Below are 19,566 nucleotides of genomic sequence, written 5' to 3' on the forward strand. Positions count from 1 at the left end.
ACCCCTACCATTACCCCAACAACAACCCTACCATTACCCCAACAACAACCCCTACCATTACCCCAACCACAACCCCTACCATTACCCCAACAACAACCCTTACCATTACCCCAACGACAACCCTTACCATTACCCCAACAACAACCCCTACCATTACCCCAACAACAACCCCTACCATTACCCCAACGACAACCCTTACCATTACCCCAACGACAACCCTTACCATTACCCCAACAACAGCCCCTACCATTACCCCAACAACAACCCCTACCATTACCCCAACGACAACCCTTACCATTACCCCAACGACAACCCTTACCATTACCCCAACAACAACCCCTACAATTACCCCAACAACAACCCCTACCATTATTCCAACAACAACCCCTACCATTACCCCAACAACAACCCCTACAATTACCCCAACAACAACCCCTACCATTACTCCAACGACAACCCTTACCATTACCCCAACAACAACCCCTACCATTACTCCAACAACAACCCCTACCATTACCCCAATGACAACCCTTACCATTACCCCAATGACAACCCTTACCATTACCCCAACAACAACCCTTACCATTACCCCAACAACAACCCTTACCATTACCCCAACAACAACCCTACCATTACCCCAACAACAACCCCTACCACTACCCCAACAACAACCTCTATCATTAACCCAACCCCAACTCATATCACTACCCCAACAACAACCCCTATCATTACCACTACCCCTACCACCTCCACCACCCCTACCATTATCCCAACAACAACCCATATCATTACCCCAAAACAACCCATATCATTACCCCAACCTCTACCCCTACCACTACCACTACCACAACCACTACCTCTACCACTACCACAACCCCTACCCCTACCACTACCACAACCCCTACCACTAGCACAACCCCTACCACTAGCACAACCCCTACCACAACCTCTACCCCAACCTCTACCACTACCACAACCCCTACCACTACCACCTCCACAAATCCTACCACGTTATGTTTTTGCACGTATAAAAATCTACCTTTCCCTACTGGTAAGTTATAGCTTCCTTAATTAAAATAATAAATTGTGACTACATATTGCGCTCATGCAATTAATTTAATATCTATTCGTTAATAATAATATGTTTTTGTTTAGGTTCCTTGAAATATAATGAGACTGACGGGGCAGGCTGGTGTTTCACCTCTTACTGTAACTCAAGTTGTGTTGTTGAGAGACAAGCCAGACCATGTCCCTGTACGACCCCAGCTACAGTCAGCACTGTCTCAGCTAGTCAGCACTGTCTCAACTACAGTCAGCACTGTCTCAGCTAGTCAGCACTGTCTCAGCTAGTCAGCACTGTCTCAACTACAGTCAGCACTGTCTCAACTACAGTCAGCACTGTCTCAACTACAGTCAGCACTGTCTCAGCTAGTCAGCACTGTCTCAGCTAGTCAGCACTGTCTCAGCTACAGTCAGCACTGTCTCAGCTAGTCAGCACTGTCTCAGCTACAGTCAGCACTGTCTCAGCTACAGTCAGCACTGTCTCAGCTACAGTCAGCACTGTCTCAACTACAGTCAGCACTGTCTCAGCTACAGTCAGCACTGTCTCAACTACAGTCAGCACTGTCTCAGCTAGTCAGCACTGTCTCAACTACAGTCAGCACTGCCTCAACTACAGTCAGCACTGTCTCAGCTAGTCAGCACTGTCTCAACTACAGTCAGCACTGTCTCAACTACAGTCAGCGATGTCTCAACAACAACAGAAGCTACACATTCTACAACATCTACATTGTCCCCTACACCTTACAAGGGCTATGAATGTCATTCCACCAAGAAAGGTAATGAAATAAAATAAACATTATTATTATTTTTCTTTTGTTCATAGTCATGTAGTGTTGTGTAGTTCATAGTGTTGTCTAGTTCATAGTGTTGTGTAGCTCATAGTGTTGTGTAGTTCATAGTGTTGTGTACTTCATAGTGTTGTGTAGCTCATAGTGTTGTGTAGTTCATAGTGTTGTGTACTTCATAGTGTTGTGTACTTCATAGTGCTGTGTAGTTCATAGTGTTGTGTAGCTCATAGTGTTGTGTAGTTCATAGTGTTGTGTAGTTCATAGTGTTGTGTACTTCATAGTGTTGTGTACTTCATAGTGTTGTGTAGTTCATAGTGTTGTGTAGCTCATAGTGTTGTGTAGTTCATAGTGTTGTGTAGTTCATAGTGTTGTGTAGCTCATAGTGTTGTGTAGTTCATAGTGTTGTGTAGTTATAGTGTTGTGTAGTTCATAGTGTTGTGTAGTTCATAGTGTTGTGTAGCTCATAGTGTTGTGTAGTTCATAGTGTTGTGTAGTTCATAGTGTTGTGTAGCTCAGTGTTGTGTAGTTCATAGTGTTGTGTAGTTCATAGGGTTGTGTACTTCATAGTGTTGTGTACTTCATAGTGTTGTGTGGTTCATAGTGTTGTGTAGTTCATAGTGTTGTGTAGCTCATAGTGTTGTGTAGTTCATAGTGTTGTGTAGCTCATAGTGTTGTGTACTTCATAGTGTTGTGTAGTTCATAGTGTTGTGTAGTTCATAGTGTTGTGTAGTTATAGTGTTGTGTAGTTATAGTGTTGTGTAGCTCATAGTGTTGTGTAGTTCATAGTGTTGTGTAGCTCATAGTGTTGTGTAGTTCATAGTGTTGTGTAGTTCATAGTGTTGTGTAGCTCATAGTGTTGTGTAGTTATAGTGTTGTGTACTTCATAGTGTTGTGTAGCTCATAGTGTTGTGTAGTTCATAGTGTTGTGTAGCTCAGTGTTGTGTAGCTCATAGTGTTGTGTAGCTCATAGTGTTGTGTAGTTATAGTGTTGTGTAGTTATAGTGTTCTGTAGTTCATAGTGTTGTGTAGTTATAGTGTTGTGTAGTTCATAGTGTTCTGTAGTTCATAGTGTTGTGTAGTTATAGTGTTGTGTAGCTCATAGTGTTGTGTAGTTATAGTGTTGTGTAGCTCATAGTGTTGTGTAGCTCATAGTGTTGTGTAGCTCATAGTGTTGTGTAGTTAGTGTTGTGTAGCTCATAGTGTTGTGTAGTCATAGTGTTGTGTAGTTCATAGTGTTGTGTAGCTCATAGTGTCGTGTAGCTCATAGTGTTGTGTAGTTATAGTGTTGTGTAGTTATAGTGTTGTACTTCATAGTGTTGTGTAGCTCATAGTGTTGTGTAGCTCATAGTGTTGTGTAGTTATAGTGTTGTGTAGTTCATAGTGTTGTGTAGTTATAGTGTTGTGTAGTTATAGTGTTGTGTAGTTATAGTGTTGTGTAGTTAGTGTTGTGTAGTTCATAGAGTTGTGTAGTTCATAGAGTTGTGTAGTTCATAGTGTTGTGTAGTTCATAGAGTTGTGTAGTTCATAGTGTTGTGTAGCTCATAGTGTTGTGTAGTTAGTGTTGTGTAGTTCATAGTGTTGTGTAGCTCATAGTGTTGTGTAGTTCATAGTGTTGTGTAGCTCATAGTGTTGTGTAGTTAGTGTTGTGTACTTCATAGTGTTGTGTAGTTCATAGTGTTGTGTAGTTCATAGTGTTGTGTAGTTCATAGTGTTGTGTAGTTCATAGTGTTGTGTAGTTATAGTGTTGTGTAGCTCATAGTGTTGTGTAGCTCATAGTGTTGTGTAGCTCATAGTGTTGTGTAGTTCATAGTGTTGTGTAGCTCATAGTGTTGTGTAGTTCATAGTGTTGTGTAGTTCATAGTGTTGTGTAGCTCATAGTGTTGTGTAGCTCATAGTGTTGTGTAGCTCAAAGTGTTGTGTAGTTATAGTGTTGTGTAGTTCATAGTGTTGTGTAGCTCATAGTGTTGTATAGCTCATAGTGTTGTGTAGTTAGTGTTGTGTAGCTCATAGTGTTGTGTAGTCATAGTGTTGTGTAGTTCATAGTGTTGTGTAGCTCATAGTGTTGTGTAGCTCATAGTGTTGTGTAGTTATAGTGTTGTGTAGTGTATATAGTGTTGTACTTCATAGTGTTGTGTAGCTCATAGTGTTGTGTAGTTCACAGTGTTGTGTAGCTCATAGTGTTGTGTAGTTATAGTGTTGTGTAGTTATAGTGTTGTGTACTTCATAGTGTTGTGTAGCTCAGAGTGTTGTGTAGTTCATAGTGTTGTGTAGCTCATAGTGTTGTGTAGCTCATAGTGTTGTGTAGTTCATAGTGTTGTGTAGTTATAGTGTTGTGTAGTTATAGTGTTGTGTAGTTCATAGTGTTGTGTAGTTCATAGTGTTGTGTAGTTCATAGTGTTGTGTAGCTCATAGTGTTGTGTAGTTATAGTGTTGTGTACTTCATAGTGTTGTGTAGTTATAGTGTTGTGTAGTTCATAGTGCTGTGTAGTTATAGTGTTGTGTAGTTCATAGTGTTGTGTAGTTCATAGTGTTGTGTAGCTCATAGTGTTGTGTAGTTATAGTGTTGTGTAGTTCATAGTGTTGTGTAGTTATAGTGTTGTGTAGTTATAGTGTTGTGTAGTTATAGTGTTGTGTAGTTATAGTGTTGTGTAGCTCATAGTGTTGTGTAGCTCATAGTGTTGTGTAGTTCATAGTGTTGCGTAGTTAGTGTTGTGTAGTTCATAGTGTTGTGTAGTTATAGTGTTGTGTAGTTAGTGTTGTGTAGTTCATAGTGTTGTGTAGTTCATAGTGTTGTGTAGCTCATAGTGTTGTGTAGTTCATAGTGTTGTGTAGCTCATAGTGTTGTGTAGTTAGTGTTGTGTACTTCATAGTGTTGTGTAGTTCATAGTGTTGTGTAGTTCATAGTGTTGTGTAGTTCATAGTGTTGTGTAGTTCATAGTGTAGTTATAGTGTTGTGTAGTTATAGTGTTGTGTAGCTCATAGTGTTGTGTAGTTATAGTGTTGTGTAGCTCATAGTGTTGCGTAGTTCATAGTGTTGTGTAGCTCATAGTGTTGTGTAGTTCATAGTGTTGTGTAGTTCATAGTGTTGTGTAGCTCATAGTGTTGTGTAGCTCATAGTGTTGTGTAGCTCATAGTGTTGTGTAGTTATAGTGTTGTCTAGTTCATAGTGTTGTGTAGTTCATAGTGTTGTGTAGTTCATAGTGTTCTGTAGTTAGTGTTGTGTAGTTCATAGTGTTCTGTAGTTAGTGTTGTGTAGTTATAGTGTTCTGTAGTTAGTGTTGTGTAGTTCATAGTGTTGTGTAGCTCATAGTGCTGTGTAGTTCATAGTGTTGTGTATCTCATAGTGTTGTGTAGTTATAGTGTTGTGTAGTTAGTGTTGTGTAGTTCATAGTGTTGTGTAGTTCATAGTGTTGTGTAGTTCATAGTGTTGTGTAGTTCATAGTGTTGTGTAGTTATAGTGTTGTGTAGTTATAGTGTTGTGTAGTTCATAGTGTTGTGTAGTTATAGTGTTGTGTAGTTCATAGTGTTGTGTAGTTATAGTGTTGTGTAGTTCATAGTGCTGTGTAGTTATAGTGTTGTGTAGTTCATAGTGTTGTGTAGTTCATAGTGTTGTGTAGCTCATAGTGTTGTGTAGTTATAGTGTTGTGTAGTTCATAGTGTTGTGTAGTTCATAGTGTTGTGTAGTTCATAGTGTTGTGTAGTTCATAGTGTTCTGTAGTTCATGTTGTAAAGTGATATCCGAAGTATATATACAGTAAGAACGCATACTAAAAGGTAAAGAATTACAATATGTTTTAAACAAAATATATATATATATTTTTTTACACAACTGCAAACTTCAAGGAGTTGGTCTGATCCATGCATCTTTGGTTTTAGTAGTGATTATATAATCATTATTATTTGTATCCAGTCGCATAAACACTCCAAATAGTGGGGTAGACATGCCCCCCGTCCACCCCCCGTCCCCAGTGAAAGTTGCACCCTTGGTCTGATCTGATGGTGACATTGTGATGTTATCAGCTTGTGGAGTTACTGTTGAAGATCCCTGCCATTAAAGCAACAGTGATGTTTAAGTCCCTTATGTTCAGTGTAACCCTGCCAAACTCCCTATTCCACAACAACACAGAGGGGCAGTGTGGTAAGTATGTAGGCGTTACTGCATCCCAAATGGCACACTGTTCCCAATGTAGTGCACTCCTTTTAACCACCTTTTAACCTGGGCGAATAGGGTCCCATTGTAGTGTACTCCTTTTAACCAGGGGGAATAGGGTCCCATTGTAGTGCACTCCTTTTAACCAGGGGGAATAGGGTCCCATTGTAGTGTACTCCTTTTAACCAGGGGGAATAGGGTCCCATTGTAGTGTACTCCTTTTAACCAGGGGGAATAGGGTCCCATTGTAGTGCACTCCTTTTAACCAGGGGGAATAGGGTCTCATTTGGGATGCATCCATTGTGTAGACCAAAAACACTAAGTATAAATCAGATGAACAGCTTGTAGTACTCTGTGAGTAAACTGAAATTTTGTTGCAATGATTTGATGTTTTTTGTTATTATTACAGACAGATTGACCCATCATGTCCTGGGATGGCTCATGAATGGAAGATTCCTGATGATATAAAACCCTACTGTGAACGGCAACCCTCTACCCCACCTACCCCACCTACCCTACCTACACTACCTACCCTAACCACCCCCACGCCTCCAACCTGCACGTCAGGAAAGACATCAATCTGTGACATCATACTTAGCCCGTAAGACGTGTAACCTTGTAATAACACAAAGAGACAGCTATATTACAAAGACAAGGTAATCTGATTGAGGTTGCTGTGACACTGTACACATACACGTCTGTAAACTCTCCGGTAAAGGCAAGGGTTGTTGTTCCATACCTTAGAACCAAACTTATCTTACAGACTGTTTATGCCGTATAAAATATGTCATATTCATAGGAACTTCATAGATGCTTCACAAATAATGAAGTGTGTAAGGCATACAGTAATCAATATTTGTAAGAAATCTGTCGTGACATGTTAAATGCCCCTTTTGGGTTAGGCCGATATAATAACTTAAATGGGTTCTTTATTTTGGAAGGGTCTTTAAGCAATGCCATGACGTTATCCCACAACAACCCTTCTTCGAGGCCTGTAAGTTTGATGTCTGCCACATGCCAAATATCTCAATCGGCTGCTCCAGCCTGGAAGCCTACGCCGTGAGGTGTGCAGCAGCTGGAGTCTGTATCGACTGGAGGAAATCAACTAATGGAACATGTGGTAGGGAAGGACTTTCATATCCAATGAGACTGTGTCCCCAATGGGATCCTATTCCCTACATAGTGCACTGCTTTTGACCTGGCCCCTGCCATAAGTAGTGACTTAAGTAGGGAATAGGATCCAATTTCGGATGCAGGATAGATATTAACACGGTTTTAAATCATTCTAATACCTTTATGATTTATCATAATTCATTGTATTTTGACAACCTGCATTTACAAATTGTGTACTTACTGTTTTGTCTTTCATTCCGTCTTGACCATATTACAGAACTGACCTGCCCTAAGACCAAAGTGTATAAGGCATGTGGCTCTACTATCCAGCCAACATGCAATTCAAGGTATCCATGTCATTCTCATCTCATTCCCATCTCATCTCATTCTCTTCTCATCTCATTCCCATCCCATCTCATTCTCATTCCCATCTCATTCTCATCTCATTCCCATCTCATTCTCATCTCATTCTCATCTCATTCTCATCTCATTCTCATCCCATCTCATTCTCATCTCATTCTCAACTCATTCTCAACTCATCTCATCTCATTCTCAACTCATCTCATTTCAACTCATTCCCAACTCATCTCATTCTCATCTCATTCTCATCTCATCTCATTCTCAACTCAACTCATCTCGTCTCATTCCCATATCATTCCCATCTCGTCTCATTCCCATCTCGTGATTTTATTCCACTACCTAAAGTACATGCATTCTTAAAGGTTTCCATCGCATCTCATTCCCATCTCATTATTTTACACCACTACCTAATGGTCATGCATTCTATTCCAAATTTTCTAGTCTCTAATTAATTGTTTTTTCTTATCATAGATACAATGACAAATATGTGCATTCATGTCAAGGAGCACAAATGACCCGTGACTTTGTATGTGACTCATTCATGGAGGGCTGTTTCTGCCCTGAGGGTACCATCTTGTTCAACACATTCTCTGACACCTGTGTTCGTGACTGTGGTAAGGATGTGTCAGTTTGAGGAATACATTGTTTAATTGTGTCTCAAAGTACCAGCATGTATGACCTAAGATCTTATTTTCCCTTCAAGGATGCACAGGAACTGATGGAAAACCCAAACAGGTAATAATGTGGATGTATACCACAATGAATCTGTCAGAAGAAATGGTTCAACAGCTCACTTCACATTATGGCCCACAAAAAGGTTCTGTATAGAGCCCCCATTATTTTAATCAGTTTACTAGTTTCATTGGGGCTTGTAAGTTGTCCAGCCCTGAAGTGGCTGGAGCCCTATTGTTATAATAATCAATCAAATGTATTTGATAAAGCCCTTTTTTCATCATCAGCAGCAACAAAGCCTTTACACATACCCAGCCTAAACCTCAAAGAGCAAGAAATGCAGAGGCAGAGAGACAGTGGCTAGGAAAAACTCCCTAGAAGGCAGAAACCTAGGAATAAACCAAGAGAGGAACCAGGCTCTGACGGGTGGCCAGTCCTCGTCTTAATACATTTGAAGTCTCTGCTAACAGTGTTTGTTTTGTCCCAACACAGTTTGGTGAGACTTGGTACAGTAACTGCCAGAAGTGCACGTGTAATGCTGACACACTGAGTGTCCAGTGTGAACCAGTGAAATGTCCGCCCCAAGAAATTGTTACCTGTAAGAAGTACGGGGAGGTGTTGGTCAACGAGACGGTGGACTGCTGTCAGATAAATACATGTGGTGAGTAGAGACAGGATAGAGAGGCACCATAACGTGCTACCAGGTAACCTGGGTACAAGTCTGTTTGTGCTAAACGTTTGGCATATGACAAGGAGTGGAATGTTAGTATCAAACAGCTCTTCATTCTAGCTACTTCATAAAGCCTTCATAAGCACTACATAAATGTGTTACAAAGCATCTATAACATGCTTTATAAAGGGTTCATAAATGTGCCATAACTCTGTGACATAATCACCAGACTGTGATTAGTGTAGCTTGTCCCTGAGCTGGTGGACCAATGTTTTCTTACCTCTCGTTCTGCAGGAGGTTCTACATGTTGATTCCAACCTTAAAAGTAACAACATAGACATTTAGCAGGTGTGTTAGGAAATGCATTTGTCACACCAATTAAATTAAATTTGAGGTCTTTATTGGCAAGGGAAACATATGTTAACATTGCCAAAGCAAGTGAAGTAGATAATAAACAAAAGTGAAATGAACAATAAAAATTAACAGTAAACATTACACTCAATTCCAAAAGAATAAAGACATTTAAAATGTCATATTGTGTCTATATACAGTGTTGAAAGGATGTGCTAATTATTTGAAATAACAATTAAGATAGCTACAATATGCAGTCTAACTCAACACTTAACTACTATAAACTCAGAAAAAATTACAATAAATATAGGTTAATTATTCATAAGGCTTTTATTAAGCAGCGCTTATGCCACCATTTATAAAGGTTTGTCTAATTTGACACAGTGAGTTATGTCATGCAGTCACTGTCACTGTCACGATCGTCATATGGAGTAGACCAAAGCGCAGCGTGGTTAGAATACATTCTTCTTTATTTAATGAAGAACACGAAGAACACTTAAAACAAAAACAACAAAACGAATAAGATGAACGTGACCGCTATATAAACAATGTGCTAACGTGCCATATAACATAGACAATAACCCACGAAATACCCAGGGAAGATGGCTGCCTAAATATGGTTCCCAATCAGAGACAACGATAAACACCTGCCTCTAATTCAGAACCAATCTAGGCAACCATAGACCAACATAAACACCTAGATGAAAACAACCCCATGAAGCTACAAAAACCCCTAGACAGTGAAAACACCCTGGAATGAGACAAAAACACACATATCACCCTTGTCACACCCTGACCTAACCAAAATAATAAAGAAAACAAAGAATACTAAGGTCAGGGTGTGACAGCCACATGGTTATAGATGATTTGTAACACATTTCTGTAGTGTTTATGAAGCCTTTATACTGACCAATGCAGTGGACCCTGTTATTGGACCCTGTCATTGGACCATGTTATTGGACCCTGTTATTGGACCCTGTCATTGGACCCTGTCATTGGACCATGTCATTGGACCCTGTCATTGAACCCTGTCATTGGACCCTGTCATTGGACCCTGTCATTGGACCATCATGCACCATAATTTAAAAACTGTGTAAAGTGATAAAACAGTGACTTCATATTTCTATTCCAAGAACGTGGAAAGGCACAGCGCTCACTCAAACATATCATGTACTTAGACTTTAACTTCAACCTGGAGCTAATTATTAAGCCCAGGATGAATGTAAATATTATCATGAACATGGTGCAGGTGTCATGATGGTAACACGGAGCAGGTGTCATGATGGTAACACGGTGCAGGTGTCATGATGGTAACATGGTGCAGGTGTCATGATGGTAACATTGTGCAGGTGTCATGATGGTAACATGGTGCAGGTGTCATGATGGTAACATGGTGCAGGTGTCATGATGGTAACATGGTGCAGGTGTCATGATGGTAACATGGTGCAGGTGTCATGATGGTAACATGGTGCAGGTGTCATGATGGTAACATGGTGCAGGTGTCATGATGGTAACATGGTGCAGGTGTCATGATGGTAACATGGTGCAGGAATTGTGACTAACTTAACCGTTCAACAACTTATGTCTCAACCATTGTCTGATCCTTTTATTGTGTGTTCTTTCAGTGCCCAAACCTGTTTGTGTCCACAACAATACTGAATACACGGTGAGAAATGACACTTCTTTGACACTGGCAGAATAGAGCAATATTACAATAAATCATTTGTACATTTTGCATGAAATAAACCTAAATATTGATTCCCTAATGAGAACATATAAATGCTTAAAAATGTTCATAAATGCATCATAAATGATCATAAATGTTAAAGATGTAAATGCTTAAGAATTGTAATGCTTGTTTACATTTTTGAATAATGATGTATATATTTCTGAAAGGTTTATAAATGATTTATCAACGCTTATTTATTGAAGTTTTTATAACGTACAGTATTAAATCACCAACATTTATTTTTCTGCTACTTGACAGCTTGGGGAGTTTTGGTCGCCCCCTAGTGACCGCTGTGTGAAGTATGAATGCACAAAGACAAAACAGCCAGTTCATCGTTGTGGAATCCAAATTGGAATGCCCAGTGTTCCGTCCAGAGGACTGTGTCCCTGTAGATGAGGAAACTGGTTGAATGTGTTTGTTTGAAGTAAAGTAACTATACCTAAATATACTGCTTGCTTCATTTGATAGTAACTTGTAGTTTAAATTGAATTTACACCCAATTAACATATTCATAGATGATCATAGTTTTCCAATATAACATCTATACTGTGTTCTCTAGCTCATTATACTGTAACTAGTCATATCCAAATTGAGCTGTACACTATTCTTTTTGACAGGGAACTGAGAAAACTGATGCAAATGGATGTTGCACAACCTGTAAGTTAAAACAATATAATGATTCATTTCTAAATATTAATGATTTGGGCTAAGTTGTATTTATTTTTTAAACATCAGATCTAATAGTCAAACATAACCTCTTTTGAACCTGACCTCTTATGAACATAACCTCTTATCAAATCAAATTTATTTATATAGCCATTCGTACATCAGCTGATATCTCAAAGTGCTGTACAGAAACCCAGCCTAAAACCCCAAACAGCAAGCATTACAGGTGTAGAAGCACGGAGGATAGGAAAAACTCCCTAGAAAGGCCAAAACCTAGGAAGAAACCTAGAGAGGAACCAGGCTATATGGGGTGGCCCTCATAGTCTTCTTCTGGCTGTGCCTGCTGGAGATTATAACAGAACATGGCCAAGATGTTCAAATGTTCATAAATTACCAGCATGTTCAAATAATAATAATCACAGTAGTTGTCGAGGGTGCAGCAAGTTAGCATGGCCAGGTGGACTGGGGACAGCAAGGAATAATCCTGAGGCATGGTCATAGGGCTCAGGTCCTCCGGGAGAGAGAAAGAAAGAGAGAAAGAGAGAGAGCATACTTAAATTCACACAGGATACCGTATAAGACAGGAGAAGTACTCAAGATATAACAGACTGACCTTTGCCCCCTGACACAAACTACTGCAGCATAAATACTGAAGGCTGAGACAGGAGGGGTCAGGAGACACTGTGGCCCCATCCGATGATACCCTCGGGCAGGGCCAAACAGGCAGGATATAACCCCACCCACTTTGCCAAAGCACAGCCCACACACCAATAGAGGGATATCTTCAACCACCAACTTACCATCCTGAGACAAGACCGTGTATAGCCAGGGCACGGCACAACCCAAGGGGGGACACCAACCCAGACAGGAAGATCACGTCAGTGACCCAACCCACTCAAATGACGCACCCCTCCTAGGGTTGGCATGGAGAGCACCAGTAAGACAGCGACTCAACCCCTGTAATAGGGTTATGGGCAGAGATTCACAGTGGAGAGAGGGGAACAGGCCAGGCAGAGACAGCAAGGGCGGTTCGTTGCTCCAGAGCCTTTCCATTCACCTTCCCACTCCTGGGCCAGACTACACTCAATCATATGACCCACTGAAGAGATGAGTCTTCAGTAAAGACTTAAAGGTTGAGACTGAGTTTGCGTCTCTGATATGGGTAGGCAGACCGTTCCATAAAAATGGAGCTCTATAGGAGAAAGCCCTGCCTCCAGCTGTTTGCTTAGAAATTCTAGGGACAATTAGGAGCCCTGCGTCTTGTGACCGTAGCGTACGTGTAGGTATGTACAGCACTACCAAACCAGAAAGATAGGTTGGAGCAAGCCCATGTAATGCTTTGTCGGTTAGCAGTAAAACCTTGAAATCAGCCCTTGCTTTGACAGTAACAGGAAGCCAGTGTAGGGAGGCTAGCACTGGAGTAATATGATAATTTTTGGGGGTTCTAGTCAGGATTCTAGCAGCCGTATTTAGCACTAGCTGAAGTTTATTTAGTGCTTTCACTGAAACATTCTTGATATGTGTAATTGTTTTCTTGAGTCGAAGGAGAGGCGGACCAAAACGGAGCGTGGTTATTATTCATGGTTCTTTAATAAAGAAACCATACATGAATAGACTAACAAAACAAGAAATGTGAAAAACCAAAACAGCCCTAAATGGTGCAAACACAGAGACAGGAACAATCGCCCACAAAACCCAACACCAAACAGACTACCTAAATATGGTTCCCAATCAGAGACAATGACTAACACCTGCCTCTGATTGAGAACCATATCAGGCCAAACACAGAAACAAACTAGACACACAACATAGAATGCCCACTCAGTTCACACCCTGACCAAACAAAACATAGAAACATACAAAGCAAACTATGGTCAGGGTGTGACAATATGTTCCTCAAAAGAGAGATCAGGGTCCAGAGTAACGCTGAGGTCCTTCACAGTTTTATTTGAGACTACTGTACAACCATCAAGATACATTTTCAAATTCAACAGAAGATCTCTTTGTTTCTTGGGACCTAGAACAAGCATCTCCGTTTTGTCCGAGTTTAAAAGTAGAACGTTTGCAGCCATCCACTTGCTTTATGTCTGAAATACAGGCTTCTAGCGAGGGCAATTTTGGGGTTTCACCATGTTTCATTGAAATGTACAGCTGTGTGTCATCCACATAGCGGGGCGGCAGGGTAGCCTAGTGGTTAAAGCGTTGGACTTTGCAAGTTCAAACCCCTGAGCTGACAAGGTACAAATCTGTCTTTCTGCCCCTGAACAGGCAGTTAACCCACTGTTCCTAGGCTGTCATTGAAAATAAGAATTTGTTCTTAACTGACTTGCCTGGTTAAATAAAGGTAAAAAAAACATTCTGTTTTTGAATGACATCCCCAAGAGGTAAAATATATAGTGAAAACAATAGTGGTCCTAAAACGGAATCTTGAGGACCACCAAAATTTACAGTTGATTTGTCAGAGGACAAACTGACGCCATTAAAAGGTAATTTACCACCTTCACAAGTGCAGTCTCAGTGCTATGATGGGGTCTAAAACCAGACTGAAGCATTTCATATACATTGTTTGTCTTCTGGAAGGAAGTGAGTTTCTGCGCAACAGCCTTTTCTAAAACGTTTGAGAAGAATGGAAGATTCAATATAGGCCGATAGTGTTTTGTATTTTCTGGGTCAAGGTTTGGCTTTTTCAAGAGAGGCTTTATTACTGCCACTTTTAGTGAGTTTGGTACACATCCGGTGGATAGGGAGCCGTTTATTATGTTCAACATAGGAGGGCCAAGCACAGGAACAGCTCTTTCAGGATTTTAGTTGGAATAGGGTCCAGTATGCAGCTTGAAGGTTTAGAGGCCATGATTATTTTCATCATTGTGTAAAGGGATATAGTACTAAAACACTTAAGTGTCTCCCTTGATCCTAGGTCCTGGCAGAGTTGTGCAGACTCAGGACAACTGAGCTTTGGAGAAATATGCAGATTTAAAGAAGAGTCCGTAATTTGCTTTCTAAGGATCATGATCTTTTCCTCAAAGAAGGTCATGAATTTATTACTGCTGAAGTGATAACCATCCTCTCTTGGGGAATGCTGCTTTTTAGTTAGCTTTGCGACAGTATCCAAAATACATTTCTGATTGGTCTTATTTTCTTCAATTAAGTTGGAAAAATAGGATGATCGAGCAGCAATGAGGGCTCTTCGATACTGCACGGTACTGTCTTTCCAAGCTAGTCGGAAGACTTCCAGTTTGGTGTGGCGCCATTTCCGTTCCAATTTTCTGGAAGCTTGCTTCAGAGCTCAGGTATTTTTTGTATAGCAGGGAGCTAGTTTCTTATGACAAATGTTTTTAGTTTTTAGAGGTGCTACTGCATCTAGGGTATTGCGCAAGGTTAAATTGAGTTCCTCAGTTAGGTGGATAACAGATTTTTGTCCTTTGATGTCCTTGGGTAGGCAGCGGGAGTCTGGAAGGGCATCAATGAATCTTTGGGTTGTCTGAGAGTTTATAGCATGACTTTTGATGCTCCTTGGTTGGGGTCTGAGCAGATTATTTGTTGCGATTGCAAACGTAATAAAATGGTGGTCCGATAGTCCAGGATTATGAGGAAAAACAATAAAATCCAAAACATTTATTCCATGGGACAAAACTAGGTCCAGAGTATGACTCTGACAGTGAGTAGGTCTAGAGACATGTTGGACAAAACCCACTGAGTCGATGGTAGCCCCCGAAAGCCTTTTGGAGTGGGTCTGTGGACTTTTCCATGTGAATATTAAAATCCCCCAAAAGTTGAATATTATCTGCTATGACTACAAGGTTCGATAGGAATTCAGGGAACTTAGTGAGGAACGCTGTATATGGCCCAGGAGGTCTGTAAACAGTAGCTATACAAGTGATTGAGTTGCTGCATAGATTTCATGACTAGAAGCTCAAAAGACGAAAACGTTTCATTTTTCTTTTTTGTAATTGAAATTTGCTACCGTAAATGTTTGCAACCTCCCCCTTTGCGGGATGCACGGGGGATATGGGCACTAGTGTAACCAGGAAGTGAGGCCTCATTTAACACAGTAAATTCATCAGGCTTAAGCCATGTTTCAGTCAGGCCAATCACATCAATATTATGATCAGTGATAAATTCATTGACTATAACTGCCTTTGAAGTGAGGGATCTAACATTAAGTAGCTCTATATTGAGATGTGAGGTATCACGATCTCTTTCAATAATGGCAGGAATGGAGGAGGTCTTTATTCTAGTGAGATTGCTAAGGTGAACACCGCCATGTTTAGTTTTGCCCAACTTAGATTGAGGCACAGACATGGTCTCAATGGGGATAGCTGAGCTGACTACACTGACTGTGCTAGTGGCAGACTCCACTAAACTGGCAGGCTGGCTAACAGCTTGCTGCCTGGCCTGCACCCTATCTCATTGTGGAGCTAGAGGAGTTAGAACCCTGTCTATGTTGGTAGATAAGATGAGAGCACCCCTCCAGCTAGGATGGAGTCCGTCACTCCTCAGCAGGCCAGGCTTGGTCCTGTTTGTGGGTGAGTCCCAGAAAGAGGGACAATTATCTACAAATTCTATATTTTGGGAGGGGCAGAAAACAGTTTAACCAGCGATTGAGTTGTAAGACTGCCAGAGACAATTACTCAATGCCGACACATCTTTCTAGCTGATTTACACACTGAAGCTATGTTGCGCTTGGTGACCTCTGACTGTTTCATCCTAACATCGTTGGTGCCGATGTGGATAAGAATATCTCTATATTCTCTACACTCGCCAGTTTTAGCCTTAGCCAGCACCATCTTCAGATTAGCCTTACCTTCGGTAGCCCTGCCCCCTGGCAAACAGTGTATGATCGCTGAATGATTCATTTTAAGTCTAATACTGCGGGTAATGGAGTCGCCAATGACTAGGGTGTTCAATTTGTCAGAGCTAATGGTGGGAGGCTTCGGCGTCTCAGACCCCGTAACGGGGGGAGTAGAGACCAGAGATGCTCGGTCTCAGACTCCGACCTGTTGCTTAATGGGTAAAACCGGTTGAACGTTTCTGTCAGCTGAATGAGCGACACCGGTTTAGCATTCCTACAGCATTTCCCTCCAGAAGCCACGAGAAAGTCCGGCTGCTAGTATCGGCTTTCTAAAAAAAAATCGAAATCTAGAATCGGCTTTCTATTTCGCAAGAAAGCCCCCTTCACACATGCCGCCAAATTTACCCTAGTAAAACTGATTATCCTACCGATCCTCGACTTCGGCGATGTCATCTACAAAATGGCCTCCAACACTCTACTTAGCAAACTGGATGCAGTCTATCACAGTGCCATCCGTTTTGTTACCAAATCACCTTATACCACCCACCACTGCGACCTGTATACTCTAGTCGGCTGGCTCTTGCTACATATTCATCGCCAGACCCACTGGCTCCAGGTCATCTATAAGTCTATGCTAGGTAAAGCTCCGCCTTATCTCAGTTCACTGGTCACGATAACAACACCCACCCGTAGCACACGTTCCAGCAGGTATATCTCACTGATCATCCCCAAAGCCAACACCTCATTTGTCCGCCTTTCCTTCCAGTTCTCTGCTGCCAGTGACTGGAACGAATTGCAAAGATCGCTGAAGCCGGAGACTTTTATTCCCCTCACCAACTTTAAACATCAACTATCTGAGCAGCTAACTGATCGCTGCAGCTGTACATTGTCCATCTGTAAATAGCCCACCCAATCTACCTACCTCATCCCCATATTGTTTTTATTTACTTTTCTGCTCTTTTGCACACCAGTATCTCTACTTGCACATCATCATCTGCTCATTTATCACTCCAGTGTTAATCTGTTAAATTGTAATTATTCGCTCCTATGGCCTATTTATTGCCTACCACCTCATGCCTTTTGCAAACACTGTATATAGACTTTCCTTTCTCTACTGTGCCATTGACTTTTGCTTGTGTTATTAGCTTGTTTGTTTACTCCATGTGTAACTCTGTGTTGTTGTCTGTGTCACACTGCTTTGCTTTGTCTTGGCCAGGTCGCAGTTGCAAATGAGAACTTGTTCTCAACTAGCCTACCTGGTTAAATAAAGGTGAAATAAAAAATGTCTGGCTGCAGGGACCGTAAGAGGGGATTTACACTAACGTTACTATCTGTACTTACTGGTGGCACAGACACTGTTTCATCCTTTCCTACACTGAAATTACCCGTGCCTACAGACTATTGATTCTGAAGCTGGGTTTGCAGCACAGCTATCCTCGCCGTAAGGTGATCATTCTTCTGTGTATTATGTGTACATCGACTAACATGATGCCTTCTAATTGCAATGTTACTACTTAGCTTCGGCTGTTGGAGGTCCTGACGAACCATGTCGAGAAAGCCTCCGGAGTGAAAAAGTTGAATGAAAAAAGAACACAAGGCAAGGGGGTAACGACCGAGGTCATTCCATGACCTGACCTCTTAGGAACCTGACCTCTTAGGAACCTGACCTCTTAGGAACCTGACCTCTTAGGAACCTGACCTCTTAGGAACCTGACCTCTTAGGAACATAAGAGGTTATGTTCATAAGAAGTTATGTTCATAAGAGGTTATGACACAATAAATCAATGTTGAGTTACTGTACATTAAACTGAATACTTTTTCAAGTTGCTCAAAGTCTGTGCACTTTACATAGTAAGGGGGAAACTCACCACTTTAAAATGTCCTCCTTAACTCTGTCTACCTCCACAGGCACTGTCACTGTGATGTGAAAAACACCACCACCTACCTAGTGGTGAATAACTGCAGGTCCTCTGTGCCGGTGGAAATCTCAGCCTGCGGGAGATCCTGTGGAACATCTTCTATGTGAGTACAAACACACACACACACACACACACACACGGCAAAAAAGCACACAGAAACAAACGCAACATGCATTTGGGTCTTTTTAGAAATTTGTAAGTGGGGAATTGGATTTGAAGGGTGAGAATTCAATGGAAGTTGACCTATATCAGAATAAATGTGGTACTGTTTCTAACAGTGTTGTTTGTGTGTCCTTTTTGCTAGGTACTCTGCAGAGAAAAACACCCTGATGCACTCCTGCTCCTGCTGTCAAGAAATGTCTACCAGTGAGAGGAAGGTGGAGATGGTCTGCCCTAACGGGAAGAAGATCATGCAGTCCTACATTTACATTGATAAGTGTGGCTGCCATGACTCTGAGTGTGACAAGAAGAACCACTTAGATTGAAGAATGAAGTCTTTTGAAGTGTTCTTATTTACCTGCATGGAATATTCAATAGTTTTATCTAAAGGGAACCAATAGCGTCTGTCTCATTATCATATAGGCTACTTTCATGAACTGTATGTTCTTTCTCTCTCCACTATCATAGACATTATGCAAACCTATTAAACGGATGAAGAAGCATGAAGTCATTATCTTTCTTGTTTTATTTCATATTGTCAAGTGCGTCATTGTGTGACTAGGGAAACAGTACGCATAGTATTTAATAAAGAACATATTCATTACATAACGGTTACTATTAAAAGGGGCAATCTGCAATTCAAACAATAACAAGGTGTCCACCCTGCCAGTGTTTTGGCAAAAAGCTGAAGAATGGGGCTGGAGAAATGTAACCACTCAAGTTCATAGACAGGCCATGGATGTAAGAACTGTCCGTCCATGATATCAAAATGATAGTTTTAATCATGTTTTGAGGCTATAGAGTTTTTGTTAACAATTATGTTGTTTACCAACAATGGAATAAAACAATCTTATATTTTGGGTTGTGATGGGCTACGACAGTTGAACTCAGCTCATTAGTCATTTAGAAGTGATATTCTTCAAGAATCAATAGGTATTATCAATTTACAAGTCCAGAAATATATGTAGCGATCACAGATTAGTCACTGAAATCTTTAACCTTGATTAGCTATACTTTGATGTGAAAATGTCACAAGAACCACACCCACTGGGCACATAAGTTAATTCAACATCAATTCAACATTGGTTCAGGGTACTGTGGAAGGACCACCAGAGGGCAGGCTGGGCTCATGGAT

General features: G+C 41.0%; 1 protein-coding gene and 1 long non-coding RNA gene across 2 annotated transcripts; both read left to right on the forward strand.

Moving 5' to 3' along the window:
• The first annotated feature begins 909 nt into the window (after positions 1-909).
• Positions 910-1,775, forward strand: LOC121840114. The gene is made up of 2 exons (XR_006079419.1): positions 910-1,051; positions 1,156-1,775. It is a non-coding gene; the product is annotated as an uncharacterized LOC121840114 (long non-coding RNA).
• A 4,639-nt stretch (positions 1,776-6,414) lies between these two features.
• Positions 6,415-18,938, forward strand: LOC112240816 (mucin-5B). The gene is made up of 11 exons (XM_042301953.1): positions 6,415-6,601; positions 6,942-7,120; positions 7,391-7,460; positions 7,945-8,087; positions 8,177-8,208; positions 8,638-8,806; positions 10,792-10,832; positions 11,154-11,319; positions 11,513-11,552; positions 18,262-18,375; positions 18,577-18,938. The coding sequence occupies exons 1-8, from the start codon at positions 6,435-6,437 to the stop codon at positions 11,289-11,291; spliced, it is 939 nt and encodes a 312-aa protein (XP_042157887.1). The 5' UTR covers positions 6,415-6,434; the 3' UTR covers positions 11,292-11,319; positions 11,513-11,552; positions 18,262-18,375; positions 18,577-18,938.
• Positions 18,939-19,566: the final 628 nt, after the last annotated feature.

This window comes from Oncorhynchus tshawytscha, linkage group LG19 (genome assembly GCF_018296145.1).
Source record: "Oncorhynchus tshawytscha isolate Ot180627B linkage group LG19, Otsh_v2.0, whole genome shotgun sequence".
NCBI lineage: Eukaryota > Metazoa > Chordata > Actinopteri > Salmoniformes > Salmonidae > Oncorhynchus > Oncorhynchus tshawytscha.

Coding starts and splice junctions, on each gene's coding strand:
- LOC112240816 (XM_042301953.1), top strand. CDS start 6,435: ATGGCTCATGAATGGAAGATTCCTGATGATATAAAACCCTACTGTGAA. Junction 7,121..7,390: donor ATCAACTAATGGAACATGTG/GTAGGGAAGGAC, acceptor ACCATATTACAG/AACTGACCTGCCCTAAGACC. Junction 8,807..10,791: donor CTGTCAGATAAATACATGTG/GTGAGTAGAGAC, acceptor GTGTTCTTTCAG/TGCCCAAACCTGTTTGTGTC.